The sequence below is a fragment of the Apium graveolens genome, chromosome 9, assembly GCF_009905375.1.
Source record: "Apium graveolens cultivar Ventura chromosome 9, ASM990537v1, whole genome shotgun sequence".
Lineage (NCBI taxonomy): Eukaryota > Viridiplantae > Streptophyta > Magnoliopsida > Apiales > Apiaceae > Apium > Apium graveolens.
In genome coordinates this window covers 274,350,352-274,365,416 of record NC_133655.1, presented here as the reverse complement: position 1 = coordinate 274,365,416, position 15,065 = coordinate 274,350,352, and the positions used below count along the sequence as shown (strand labels likewise).

General features: G+C 35.7%; 3 protein-coding genes across 3 annotated transcripts; 2 read left to right on the top strand and 1 right to left on the bottom strand.

The window, feature by feature from the left end:
• The first annotated feature begins 304 nt into the window (after positions 1 to 304).
• Positions 305 to 1,845, top strand: LOC141686373 (uncharacterized). The gene is made up of 2 exons (XM_074491411.1): positions 305 to 933; positions 1,035 to 1,845. Exons 1-2 carry the CDS (start codon positions 305 to 307, stop codon positions 1,843 to 1,845), a joined length of 1,440 nt encoding a protein of 479 aa, XP_074347512.1.
• Positions 1,846 to 2,791: 946 nt separating this feature from the next.
• Positions 2,792 to 4,387, bottom strand: LOC141686371 (berberine bridge enzyme-like 8). Its single transcript, XM_074491410.1, has one exon. It carries the CDS (start codon positions 4,385 to 4,387, stop codon positions 2,792 to 2,794), a length of 1,596 nt encoding a protein of 531 aa, XP_074347511.1.
• A 4,039-nt stretch (positions 4,388 to 8,426) lies between these two features.
• LOC141686370 (putative mitochondrial protein AtMg00820) lies at positions 8,427 to 8,729 on the top strand. Its single transcript, XM_074491409.1, has one exon. The coding sequence runs from the start codon at positions 8,427 to 8,429 to the stop codon at positions 8,727 to 8,729; it is 303 nt and encodes a 100-aa protein (XP_074347510.1).
• The last annotated feature ends 6,336 nt before the right edge of the window (positions 8,730 to 15,065 follow it).

Below are 15,065 nucleotides of genomic sequence, written 5' to 3'. Positions count from 1 at the left end.
ATTTTGCAGGTGAGAGAAACTGATGATAATGTCACCTATTTGGGGCTTCCAAACATGGTGGGACGCAACAAATCTCGAGTGTTTGGTTTTTTAAAGGACAAAATGCGAAATCGAGTTCAATCGTGGAAGGAGGGTTAGGTCTCTCAAGCAGGGAAGGAGATTCTCATTAAAAACGTGGCCCAAGGTATGCCTATTTATGCGATGAGCATGTTCCTATTACCTCAGGAGATAATTAAAGATTTTGAACGTAGTTTATCGAGATACTGGTGGGGAATAAAAGAAAATACACTCTGGGATTTCTTGGATGAGCTGGGAACGTTTAAGTAAACATAAGGTAGCTGGGGGTGTTGGTTTTAGAGATTTTCGTGATTTCAACCTGGCTTTACTTGAAAAACAAGGATGGAGGTTGATAAATCATCTGGAAAAACTATCGAGTAAATTGTACAAAGCTCGATATTTTACTGAATGTGACTTTCTTGCATCAGAGCTAGGGAATAACCCTACTTTTATTTGGAGAAGTATTTGGGATGCTAGGTTGGTGATAAAGGTGGGAGCTAGATGGAAAATTGGTAATGGTGCTAAAATTGGAATATTGGGACAACCGTGGCTTCATGATAGTGTTAATCCATGTATTACGAGTGAGCTTATTGGTTTAAACGATGCTACAATATCTTCTCTAATGATAGAGGATGGTGGAGGATGGGATCGTGAAGTTATTGAGGACTTGTTTAATACCAGGGACCAGCGATGTATTTTGGCAACAGAGATTGGAGGTTGTGGTAGGGCTGATGAGTTATATTGGAACGAAAACATTAGTGGTGATTATATGGTAAAGAGTGCATACCAGTTACTTCAAAAACAGAAAGGAGATTGGCACACAAATTCTAGCAGTCAGATATGGATTTATTGTGGAAAGTTTGTGCGCCAACTAAGGTTCTAAATATGGTTTGGAGAGCTTTATCACATATTCTTCCCACGAGATCAGTGCTACAGTCAAAAAGAGTTCATGTTCCTACCACTTGTCCAATTTGTAGTGATGAAGAGACAGTTATGCATATCCTCGTTACTTGCCCCTTTGCTCAACAGTGTTGGCATCATATAGGGTGGTCTTTACTTAATGCAGTTGATGGCAATTTTGCAAGCTGGTTGCAGATAATGTTTGATCAAACAGAGAAGGGACGTCGTGGTGAGATTGTGACGATGTGTTGGAGTATATGGAAAGCTCGGAATAATATGGTGTGGAACGAGGAACGAAGCACGGTGCAGGCTGTTGTTTTCTCAACTATGAGGTACCTTGCAGATTGGAGAAAGGCTCAAGTATATTCAACAAAGACTTTATACCAGGATGTTATCCAGGGAGATAAAGTAGACTCTTGGGTAAAACCGAAAAAAGATGAAGTCAAGGTGACGGTTGATGCAGCAGTATTTAAGGAACAAAACAGGTATGGGGTGGGAATGTTGGCTCGTGATGATGAAGGAGTAGTTGTGCACGGTCGTTCAGATAGCTATGAGGGAGTTGTTCGCCCCGAGTTTGCAGAAGCTATAGCTGTGAAAGAAGCCCTTAGCTGGGTTAAGTGTATGGCATGGCAGGGAGTGACAATGGAGTCAGATTGTTTGGGTGTCGTACGGGCCATCCGTATGACATCTCCGTTTGGTAGTATTATTATGGAGTGTCGTAGGTTGATTGCTGAGTTAAACATTGAGTTGTTTTTTATAAAACGATCTTATAATATAGCCGTTCACTTATTAACGAGAGAGTCGTGTTTATATTCAGGTCGAGTGTTCGATAAGAGGAATGTTCTTATTGAGTTGATGAATATTGTAAGTACTGATTTATTTGAGTAATATATTCCCTCACTTTTCGTCAAAAAAAAAAAGCTCGAGCCGTTGGACTTGATCTTAGTCATTGCTGATGATGTTTTCTTAATTCTAGACTATTCATTCAGATTTTATAGAATTAATAAAAATCCATTAATTTTGAAAAATATTCTTTGATAAGAAATCCTGCTGGTTCTTGATTATTTTGTATTTTTTTTATAAATTCTTCAAAACTCTGAATTTTATAGAAATTTCATAAACTTAAAAATATACCATCAAATTTATCAAAATCCACCAATTTATCAAATAAAACAATATTCATGAAATTTTGAATACTATCGGATTTCAAATGATAAAATTCAAATTAATTAACACAAGATTTTAAAGATATTTTTATATTAAAATTCAAATGATTGAATATACTCATATTTTAATAGATTTTAACAATCCAAATCAAGTATCTCTAGATTTTACATAAAATCTAAATTAAATACCTATAAATTTTGAAGATTCAAAGAAATCTTTAAAAATCTTGATTTAATGCACTATGAACACGACTTTATTTCAAATTTTAGAATTCACTTCCCTGATAACAATTTACATGGTTTTCTTTCGAATTTTATAATACACCCCCTTCTAACAATTGCCTTATTGAAAATGATTAATAGATTTAATATTATTGTTGTTGCTTTTAATTAGAAGCCAATTTTAATAGAGTTAACCAAGAATCTTGTAAGTCTGTTTCAAAAAAAAAAAAGAATCTTGTAAGTCTTTCTACTATAATTTTTTCAACAAATCTTTCAAAATCTAGTAAATTAAATTTAATATACTAGTAAATTCATTAAAATTCAACATTTAAGCAAATACAAAAAATTCAAGATCTTTTGGAATATTATTGTATCTTAATAATAAATGGTATTTCTCAAACAAATGCCCAAGCAAAATTCACGTGCCAATAGCCATCAAAAATTTGTCAGTGCAAAGTACTCCGGGAAAGAGTAGGAATACTTTGTTCATTTCTAAAGAAATTAGTAGGATCAACTGCAGTTTTGATCTTCACTAATCTCTCAAAATTCCCATTAAAATATCTGACATCATAAGCTTTTGCTTGTGCGTAGCTTGCATTGCAATATGGATTCTGGCCAATGTCAAGATCTCTGTAGTTGATAAATGCTTCCCTTGGAGAGCTTGTCACATATGGACCCATGAATTCATAAAACTGTCTGGATATTTGTATTTTTCCATCTGCATTTCCATCTTGAGTCCAGTATGTCAAATACTGGATTTTGAACAAATATCCAGCCCTCTGTGGCAATGGCACTGCGGATTCAGAAATTTTATCCATTCGTCCTCCGTAAGGATTCCACTGCATGATTACATCTCCCACTTGCATCAGCTGGTCGAAAATTTGTTGCAGTCTTTGTTTCGATATAACTTTTTTCACAAAATCTGATTTCGATTTCAAGTATGGTTTATTGTGCCATTCCCGCTCAAGCAGGACTTCTAATTCCGTTCCTCGTGGAATAGCATCCCAGTAGAGTATGGACTCGATCCATTTCATTTCGGTACAATCATTTTGAGTCAATCCGAGTTCAGGGAATTGTTTGTTCATTATTTCAAGAAGAGCCTCTGTTTGTCCAAGAAACATGCCAACAAATGTTGCCTTGATTGTCTTCGTAAATCCATTATTTGGCCAGAGCTCCAGCCTTAAGAAGACATCATCAGGGAGTGTTGTAACAACAGTTTGCCATTTATAAACAATATCTAACGCGCCTTGTTCCAATGTCCTGTTAACTGTCAAGACAGTGACAATCTCCGGAATCTCAACTAATTTGAGCTTCCAAGCCAAAATAACTCCAAAGCTAGCACCACCTCCTCCTCGAATAGCCCAAAAAAGATCTTCTCCCATGGCTTTCCGATCTTTAACTATCCCATCAAGCCCCATTATTTTGGCATCAACAATGTTATCAACCGATAAGCCATATTTCCGAATCAAGTTGCCATAGCCACCACCACTAAAGTGCCCACTCACGCCCACCGTAGGACAAACCCCTGCTGGAAAAGCACGTGTTGCACTCTTCTCCGCGATCCGATAGTACAATTCTCCAAGAAGAACTCCACCTTCCACCCAAGCAGTGTCATCTTGTAAATTTATATCAATGGATCGAAGATTAAACATGTCTAGGATAACAAACGGAACATTGGCAGTATACGAGAGAGCCTCGTAATCATGGCCGCCGCACCGTATCCTCAATAGCAGATTGGTTTGATTACTACACATAATGGCTGCTCGAACATGGGATTCATGCATGGCAGCAATTATAGCTAGAGGCTTAGCAGTTTTTGGTGTCATGAATCTGAGGTTTCGGGCATAAGTATCTAGTACATTAATATAAGATGTGTTTCGAGGAGTGTATATGGCTTGAGATATTGGTTCAGAAGGTAGAGAATTGTTGTGGAGACATTGAAGAAAATCATTGAAAATTGAGGCTGAAATTTGTGCCCGTGCGGCTGGGAGAGAAAGGACAATAAGACTAGAAAATAGCATGATAGGATAGTTCAAAGCCATTTTGTGTTGTGAGTTGCAGAGTTGCACCACACATGAATATCATTTTATAGTGTTTTTTTTCTTGAATATTTAATGTAATATGAAATGAGAGAATCCATAGATTTTATAGTATCTTAACTTAATGATTTTCTTTTAGAAATTTAATTCTTACAAATTATATGGGAAATAGCTGTATATATTCTGCTTGGAAGAAAATATAGTACAATTAATTTTAAGTTTGAAATGTACCATAAATTTACTTTTTTGTACTATTGTATGAGTTGTACTCATGTACTGGACTTATGTATATTATATCTTGTAGTATTTAATTAAGATTTAAAACAATTTTTTAAAATTTCATGATATTCACAAAATTATGATTTTTTTTGGATTATATAAATTGATGAATTTTAAAAGATTTGATAATGCTTTTTTAACATATTTTGAAATCAAACCAATATCTATGAGATTTTGAAGGATCCACTAAAATCAGAAAAACTCTAAAATCTCAATCTCAAATTCCTCTGTTTTATTACAATTGTCAAAGTAAAGTCAGGACTAGTATAGTCTTGTAAATATGCTAGAAAATCTTAGCATTATATTCTACGTAAAAAATTCAGAATAAATTACAATTTTTCTCTCCATATATTATATATTTTTCTAAATGCGTAGATTCTAGTAATTGTTTTAGTATATCCGGTAGATTATAAATATTTTCCAATCCAGAGGTCCATGGGCCATAAAACATGTCACTTAACAGTCCGTCCAAGTATACAAGCCCCCTGAGTAGTATAAGTGTACTAGGAACAAAGGTCCACAAAGCTACTATACTCTTTAAAAAAAATTACATTTTTTTTGTCGAAATATTTAAAATTGGTTTTATATAAGTATTTACTGAATTTAAAATCAATTTCCTTTTCAAAAAAAGTTAAATAATTTCATCAAAAATATTATAAATTAATTTGAGAAATAAAATTTGCCTACTAGCACAAAGTGTTCTAGATCCAAATTTAATGAAAGTATATCTAATATGGGCAGTTTAGAAATTGAATAAAACTTTCGCAGACGGTCTACTAAAATTTTTCTCTAGATAAAGTTGTTTTTGTTGTATACATGTAACATGGTGTTATCCTAAACTAGTATAAGTGCGAGACAAGGATAATTTTTTAAATTTTTTTAAACACTATCTTAGATAGCTCTTAAGTCAAATTTTAAAAAATGAGATAAAATTTCTCTTCAACAAGCTCATTGTCCCTTTTTTAGGAGTTTCAAATATTTTCTCACTTTTAGGACTAAATACTGAAGTAGTTAGCATTAGTTTTGATTTGAATAAAGTTGTCCTATTATTTAGGTAAGTAGTTGTTATTCAGTCAAATTTATTTGAATAAGAATTAGGTTGTTGCTATTTTGTAGGCACGTAGGCTTGTTGCTGGTTTATCGGCACACTTGTGTATTTCTGGTTTTGTAAGGCTTTATATAAGCCAATGCTATCTATCAATAATAATTAAGTTGTTCAAAGAGCAATAACTTTGTTTTAACATTTTGGTATCAGAGCTATATCTGAATATATAAGTTGAGAGCGAGGTAAACAATACAGAGTGAAAAGGGTATGGCAGAAGCAAACAGTAATTTTGCTCAACCTGCTATTCCAAAATTTGATGGAGATTATGATCATTGGAGCATGGTCATGAAAAACCTGTTGAGATCCAAGTAGTACTGGAATGTGGTGGAATCAGGTTACGAGCAGCCTTACAAACCAGAGATACTGATGGCTGAACAATGGAAAGTTTTGGAGGAATCAAAGCTGAAAGACTTGAAGGCTAAAAACTATTTGTTTCAGTCTCTTGATAAGACGATTTTGAAAACAATTACACAAAAAGAGACGTCAAAGCAGCTTTGGGATTCCATGAAGATGAAGTGTCAGGGCAACGCGCGGGTAAAGAAAGCTCACCTCAACCGTCATCGCAGGAACTTCGAGGTGCTAGAAATGTAGAGAGATGAACCAGTTGTAGTATTTTAGTCGAGTTATGATCATTGCAAATGACATGAGGAAGTGTGGAGAAGACTTGAAGGATTCTAAGATAGTTGAGAAAATTTTGAGAACTCTCACAGATAAATGAAACTTTATTGTTTGTTCAATCGAAGAATCAAAGGATATTGATGAGTTGTCTGTGGATGCTTTGCAAAGCTCACTGTTGGTTCATGAAAAAAAATTCAAGTACATGAATAATATTGAAGAGGAGCATGCACTCAAGATTACTCATGAAGCTAAATATAGTTCAAGAGGACGTGAACGAATATCATATCGAGGAGGTAGAAGTAGGGGAGGAGGGCGACAAGCATTTGACAAAGCCACAGTTGTATGTTACAAGTGTCATACTCTTGAACACTATCAATATGAGTGTCCAAGGTGGGAGAAGATGAGTCAGAGGAACTATTGCTAATGGCATCTGTAGAGATGAACAAAGGTAATTTTAAAGGTGTATGGTTTCTTGATTCTGGATGTAGTAATCATATGTGTGGTGATCATTCTATATTTAATGATATCGATGAAAGTTTTAAACACGTTGTGAGACTTGGAAATAATGCCAAGATGGATGTTGTCAGAAAAGGGAACATAAAGTTATGGTTAAAAGGCACTAGCTTTATTCTTTCGGATGTCTACTATGTACCGGAGTTAAAGAATCCTCTCATTAGCATTGGTCAATTAGAAGAGAAAGGATTAGATATCTTATTCAGATCAAATCAGTGCCGAATTTATCATCCATCAAGGGGTTTACTTATTCAAGCAAACATGACTGCAAATAGAATGTTCGCTTTGCTGTTTGAAGGACGATCACTGAAGGAAATAGAGCCATAGGTTTGTCTAAATACGGAAGCTCAAGACTTAACAAAGCTTTGGCATCGACGATACGACCACCTTGGTTATAAAGGTCTTAAGACATTGCAGCAAAAGGAAATGGTAATTGGGTTTCCTGAGATCGATGAAAGTGGAGCTGTGTGTACTGATTGTTTGAAAGGTAAACAATATCAAAATCCGTTTCCTAAGAAGACCACATGGGGAGCATCAGAGAGATTGGAGCTTGTTCATTCTGATCTATGTGGACCAATCACTCCTATATCAAATGGTCGTAAGAGGTATCTTATTTCTTTTATTGATGACAGTACTAGAAAATCATGGGTATATTTTATGCATGACAAATCAGATGCGTTCCATTCTTTCAAGCTATTTAAAAGCCATGTTGAGAAAGAAACAAGTCTTGCTATTAAATGTCTAAGAACAGATTGTGGCAGAGAGTTTACTTCGAAAGAATTTCATAATTTTTGCAAAGAAAATGGAATTCGGAGGCAGTTGACTGCAACATATACGCCACAACAAAATGGTGTTGTTGAATGAAAGAATCATACAGTGATGAATATGGTGAGGAGTTTGTGGTCTGACTCAGGTGTCCCCAAGACATTCTGGCCCGAGGCTATCGCGTGGAGTTTTTATATTTTGAACAGGTCTCCTACTTTATCTGTGAAAAATATGACTCCAGAGAAAGCATGTATTTGGACTAAAATTTCAGTGGCTCATTTCAGAGTATTTGGATGTGTTACACACACGCACATTCCAGATGCACAAAGGACGAAATTATAAGATAAGAGTAAGAGTTGCATTCTCTTGGGAAGAACAAATGAGGAGACAAAGGCTTACCGCCTTTATGATCTGGTTGGAAAGAAAATAATTATAAGTCGAGATGTTATTTTTGAGGAAGATGAGAGGTGGAATTGGGATACAAATTATGAAAAGGAGAGTGCGTTTGATTTAGAATATGGTGATGATGAGAAGTTAGATGATTCTGTTGAGCCTCAAGATAATGAACCAGAACAAGCTAACAAGACAAGCTCAAGAGTTAGAAGGCCGCCTATCTGGATGCAAGATTATGCTTCTGGAGAGGGTTATGATTCTGGAGAGGGTTTTTCTGATGAAGATGTTGAGATTAGTTGGGCGCTATCTGTAAGCACAGATCCGACAAGTTATGAAGAGGTAGTAAAGGATGCAAAGTAGAGAGAAGTCATGGATGCAGAGATGAAATCAATCGAGAAAAACAGTACATGGTATTTGACCGAATTACCAGCAGGTGCAAAGAAGATCGGGGTTAAATGGGTATTTAAGACAAAGTTCAATGAAAACGGCGAGGTTGAAAAATATAAAGCTCACTTAGTTGCAAAGGGGTATGCGCAAGAGTACGAAATCGATTATGAAGAAGTTTATCCACCCGTGTCACGCATGGATACTGTTCAGATGCTTCTTGCTTTGGCTGAACAAAGAGGGTGGACTGTTTACCAGCTTGACGTTAAATCATCTTTTCTTCATTGAACGTTGAAGGAAGATGTTTATATTGAACAACCAAGAGGTGAAAAATGAACTGCACAAAGTTTACAAACTCATCAAATCACTGTACGAGCTTAGACAATCATCACGAACATGGTTCAATCGCCTTGAAGAATATTTTTTTTTAAAAAAGATTTGTGAAATGCAATAGTGAATATACACTATTTACCAGGATCGGAGAAACATGTAATTTACTGGCTGTCAATGTTTATGTTGATGATTTGATATATGCCGGAGATGATGAGAAGGTGGTTACTGAGTTTAAAAACTCAATGATGAAAGAATTTGATATGACATATCTGTTAGTGTAGGTGCCCTAGAGATAATACATTATTCTTTTAAATCTTTATGTCAGTTGATCATTCAATAAATGTATTTATTATGACCTTAATTACTGCGATATTTTGTTTGCATAATAAATGTCCTTAGAATCATGATACACATTGTATAGTTTAAGTACATGACTTGAACTTGAGATTATATAATATATAATATTCTTAAAGGTCCCTAGTCAAGTATTATTATATAGGACAATAATAATACATAGATAGACTAGTATGTTATTTGACAAGATAACCACATCTCATTGGTTATAAGTATGGGGATACTAAAGTCAATACATAGGTACATGTGAGAGAACTGTTGGGTTCCGAGGCATAAAACGCAGCGGATAAACGTAAATAAAACAAAAAATTTTGAAACCCAAAAACAGCATCCATGTATAATTGTGGGCAGATTATGGAGATAACATATCATACCTTTCAAGAGCCTGACTTTCACGAACTCAACGGAGATCCTAGCTATCACGCTTTGTGTCTACCTCTCGGAGAAACACCTCTATGGTATCCACACGAGCACTTCCAAGAACGTCTCATGAACTTAACTACGGAATGGATGTACTAGCCTCCTTCTTGACGATCCGAATTGCCTCTGCCTCTCTTTGCTGCTAGGGTTTTCTCCAAAAACATACAAGCCTCTTTAACCTATCATTATCTATTTATAATGGCTGATTAAAAGGCCCATAACAGCAAAGCCCAACCCTAGTAGGTATATGATTAAATAATAAAAACAAATTTCTATTATTTAATTAATAACTAAGTCATACTTAATTATTATGGGCAAAAATATTCCCTTTAATTCAAATTTATATTATCTCAATTAAGTCTTATTTAATTATAATAAAATTCAAATAATCATCAATTAATTTAAATCCATAATTTAAATTAACTATTCCATTAAGTGCTCTATTTGTGCGACCCTCTAGGCTATTATTTAATTGGCAATAATTTTATTCTCTAATAAAATTATAAACAATGATCGGTATCTAGTAATACATCATTGTTACCCAATTAAACAATAATTAAATCGTAATTAGATAAAACCTTTCATGATTAATGTTTTTCGTGTAATATAATCCCTTTAACCATACATATTATAGATTAAACTCGAGGCATGTATTTAGTCATCCTCTTCAACATTTAATCCGGGTTTACTTGATCCATGAGTAGACTATCAAGACAAATCATTATTTGAGCATGACCATGCTTTTTATAATCGTACTCAATCAAGAGGCCAATAATATCTCTCCTAATTATAGGAGGGTTAAATCTTTTATCTATCATTCATATTTCTCATACAACTCATGATATACCCGATGTCCACTTTTATCATCTCCCGATCAAAAGTAACTTTTAATGTAGTCAAAGTATATTAATCCTCGTATATAAATATAATAATTTCAAGTCAAAGGATCGTTACAGCATTATCACTGTGAGTCTTTCTTATGACTTTATTAAACATGAAGAATCTCACTGTGGGTCTGTCCAGTATCATGTACTCATACATGTACCTATGTATTGACTTTAGTATCCCCATACTTATAACCAATGAGATGTGGTTATCTTGTCAAACAACATACTAGTCTATCTATGTATTATTATTGTCCTATATAATAATACTTGACTAGGGACCTTTAATAATATGATATATTATATAATCTTAAGTTCAAGTCATGTACTTAAACTATACAATGTGTATCATGATTCTAAGGACATTTATTATGCTAAAAAAATATCACAGTAATTGAGGTCATAATAAATACATTTATTGAATGATCAACTGACATAAAGATTTAAAAGAATAATGTATTGCCTCTAGGGCACCTACACTAAAAATCTCCCACTTGCACTAGAGCCAATCACCCATATATCTCATACCCATGGAATTAGTGTGACCATCGTGCTTCTGATGCGACAAGCCTTTGGTCAGTGGGTCTGCAATGTTATCATTTGTGTGCACTTTACATATGTGTATATCACCCCTTTCATTAATCTCTCGAATAAGGTGAAATCTCCTGAGTATATGTTTGGCTCGGGAGTGTGATCTAGGTTCTTTAGCCTGTGCAATGGCTCCATTATTATCGCAGTATAGATCAATGGGATCTGCGATTGTTATTCCCAGTGAACTAACAATGAGATTTACAGAAGGGGGGTTGAATGTAAATCTCAAAACTTTTTCAAGTTTTGAGCAGTTTCTAAGGCTAAGTGTTTTAGTGAGCAAATGTGTGTGAATTGCTTGAAGCTAATACAGACATATATATATTCAAACACAAATGTAAAGAACACAAAGAACTTAAAAACTTTTCTGGTGGATTTTTTGTTCCACCAGAGATGTGTTATTTCAGAAAATCTGTGATTCAAAGAATTAAATCACAGGTGCGTCCTAGTATAAACTAGATGATTTTCTCTCTGAATTTTTTCTAAACAGCTCTGGAAAATTCACCATCTAATTACTAGCTGCCACTTGGTTTATATATCACCAAGTTTACAAGTGAAGACAAAACTATAAAGATACAATTAAAAAGGCTCTTCACATGTTTCTTCTTCACTTCTCTTTCCAGTGCAATTTAGGTTTAGCCGAATCTTTGAATACTTCCTTGTTTGCACCAGAATGGAAATGCTGCATTTTCCTGATTCCTCCTAGAGGCTGCCACATTCCAGTTTGTCTCTGTCAACCCATGTGCCTCTGTCAGCTTACGAATTGTCACTATCAACTGCTATTGAACTAAGCATCCGTTGAAGCTTTCATCCATTGATGCTTTATCCGTTGAAGCTTTATCCGTTGATGCATTAGCAGTTGAAGCTTTATCCGTTGATGCACTCATCCGTTGATGGATGTTATCCGTTGAAGCTTTAGAGACATCCGTTGAAGCTTTGTTTCTCATCCGTTGAAGGTCTTTACTATCAGTTGATACTACTTCACTTATACAAAATTACAAGGCATGAAATATTTACAATTAGCCATCCTATTTGCATATCCACTAGTAGTCAACATGACTGATAATTTCCCACAACATCTAAGAATTACAACTTAAATACATAGAATGAAATGTGCTACAATACTAAACATATTTTTAAGTAAAGCTAATCCTTCAACGGATAGCCAGAATGGTCTTATCCGTTGAGGCTACAAACACTAGATTTCTACTTAAGTGTTTTGTTTAACTTATCATCAAACTAATACACATATTCCTAACAATCTCCCCCTATTTATGTCTACTAGAACTGTAGGCATAAATTTGGGTTTATCTTGATGATAACAAAACACTTAACAGACATATTAACTAAAATAAAGTAGAAATTTAAAAGTGCTGCAAAAGTGTGTATACTGAGATAGAATTGAAGAATTACATTGTTTCCAAGGGTGCTCCTTTAGTCTGAGCAAATTAATTCCTTTTCCTTTGATCCCTTGTTTTCTTCCCTAGCCTCCTGTCATTCTCCTCTATTTGGAGTTGGAGTTGTCTGTAGAATTCAGCTTCATCTTCTTCATTGATGTCCAACTTAGATTGCATATCCTTGAGAGTTTCATTACTGGCAATCTTGAGCTGATCTTCAAGTCTGAAAAATCTTCTGACTCCTTTATTGTCTCTGAACTCCATCAACCAATGAGGTGATTTATAAACTCTAATTCCTCTCTCTTGGATGAGTAATGTTCTAGGCAAGGCATTGTGCTCCCACCAAGTTTTCCTTATGCTGGAAATCTTGTTGAGAATCTCAGTTTTGGCAGTCCCGGTAAAGCCAGAATCCCTTTTTATAGCTGAGTAGACTCTAACCAAGGTAGAATAGCCTTCATTCAGAATTCTGTAAAGAGGCCAAGTCTTTTCCCCACTTCCTTTGTATTTGAACACTAGTCTTTCTGGAAGCTGTCTGTAGGCATCTATACCTCTTACTTCCTCCAGCTCATCCAGATAGAGTTCAATGTCTGAAAATTCCTTTATGTCACAAATGTGAACATAATCATCCTTTGAGGCTTGTGGCTTAGGCTTAAGCTTCTGAGTGAATTTGATTGAGGTTAGAGGAGGTGTTGATTTGTTTTTTCTTTTCTGTTTCTTTGATGGTGGAGAAGTGGTTAAGAAGGTGGGCAATTTGATGGTGTCCCAATCAATTGGTTCCTCCTTAGGAGTGATTGTTTCACCATGGATGTTTATGAAGGGGTCAGGCACAATGGGTTCAGGAATAGAAGGTAGTGGTTTGTATTTTGATTGGGTTTCTTCAGTTTCATCTACAGTCTTCCTTTTTGCATTGACCTTCTTTCTGTTCCCTTTCTGCCATTCCTTTATTTCCTTACTTCTTTCTTCCACATCATCACTAAGCATGTCCCCCATACCTACATCTTCACCCTTGTCTTCAATTTCTTTCTTTTCTTCATCTTGACTTGACTCTAGTTGTTTTTCAAGCTTTGCCTGAGCTCTTTTATCAGCCTTTAGCTTTTTAGTTTCTTCCTTCAACCTTCTGGTTTCTTCCCTTTTGGCTATTGAGAATTTGGGATGTCCTTGTATCACACAGATACTCTTTCCCTCTCTAAAGATAATAGCCATGTTCATTCTTTCAACCACATCCTTGGTCTCCTTGTGCTTTATGATATTACCACCCAAAACCTTGTCTTCATCAGGCTTTGGAAGAGGAAAATCCACTTCTTTCAACTGAGCAAGGCTTAGAGGGTTCTTTATAGAGTCCTTATTGAATCTGTTGTTGGGCTTGAGAACCATAGGTTTCAGATTCTTGGAAGAAGTCTCTCCAACCTTATTTCTCCTTACTGGCTTGAGCTCCATAATGATTGGCTCCACCTTTGTGCTATGCTTCACATATTGTGATTTTAAAGTTGTAGAACCAAAAATTTGTTGCATCTTTTCATCAATTCTCATCCTTTGCTCTTTGACTTTTCTCTCAGCTGCTGCTATCTGGATTAGATCAATTCCATCAAGCTTTCCTTTTATTTGAAGTGTTGGAGAAGTGGTGATGGCAGGAACTAGCACTTTAGATATTTGAACTTTTATTGATGGCTCTCCTTCCCCTTCCCCTTTATTCTCCCCCTTTTTGTTATCATCAAAGGTAGGGGTGAAGCCCTGTGCTTTTGCGAGCTGCAATAGTAGACTTGCCTGAGATTGTTGATTTTGAAGAATGGTGACCACAGAGTTTTCAATGACTTGAACTCTGTTCTCCAACTTGGCCAGCCTCTTGTCAGCATCAGATTCTCTCCTCAATCTCAACAACAATTCTTGTATTATACCATAAGGCATAACTGCATCCAACTTCTCAGAATTGTAGGATTTTAGATCAGCAATATCCTTCTTGAGTTCATCCACACTCAAATTCTGTCTGATGTGCTGCAACTGCAAGAGATGTAGAGAGTCTAGATGAGCTTGAAGAATAGCCTTGGTACCAGCATCTGAAGTGTCCTGAAGGGCCTTTTGAATAGCCATAACCTGCTTGATCAAGGCTACACCAAACTGTCCTGATGTAGATTTCTTGGTCCATGCCCATTCAGGTAAATTTGGAACAGAACTTGGGCCTGCATCTCCCCCTAAGTTCATGCTTCCATCCAAAGACATAGAGTCATCATCATTAGAATGTACTTCAAATTCTTCAGATGGCTCACCAGCTGGAGAAGGCATCCTATTAACAGCAGCTTTATCTCTTTGAAGAGATTCTGAAGTGTGCACTAGGTTCAAAGTCTGCTCTGCCTCCACATTGCCCTGAGCAGCCAACAGTTGATAGGATGAAATAGGATGAGTAAAAGTGTCAGCATCCAAGGAAATGTTATCAATTTCAGCCTTGTAATGTTGTTGAAATTATCTTCCCTTTTCAGTATCATCCACAATCATTGACTCACTAGCAATGGCTGGATCCACCCTTATAGCTTTTGTACCTGCTTTTCTCTCATTTTCTCTATATTCTTGCATCAGGGGCTCCCCCTGGCTCACACACACCCTCACACCCTCACCCTCACCTACTAAGGTGGCACTCCCCTCACTCACCTTGC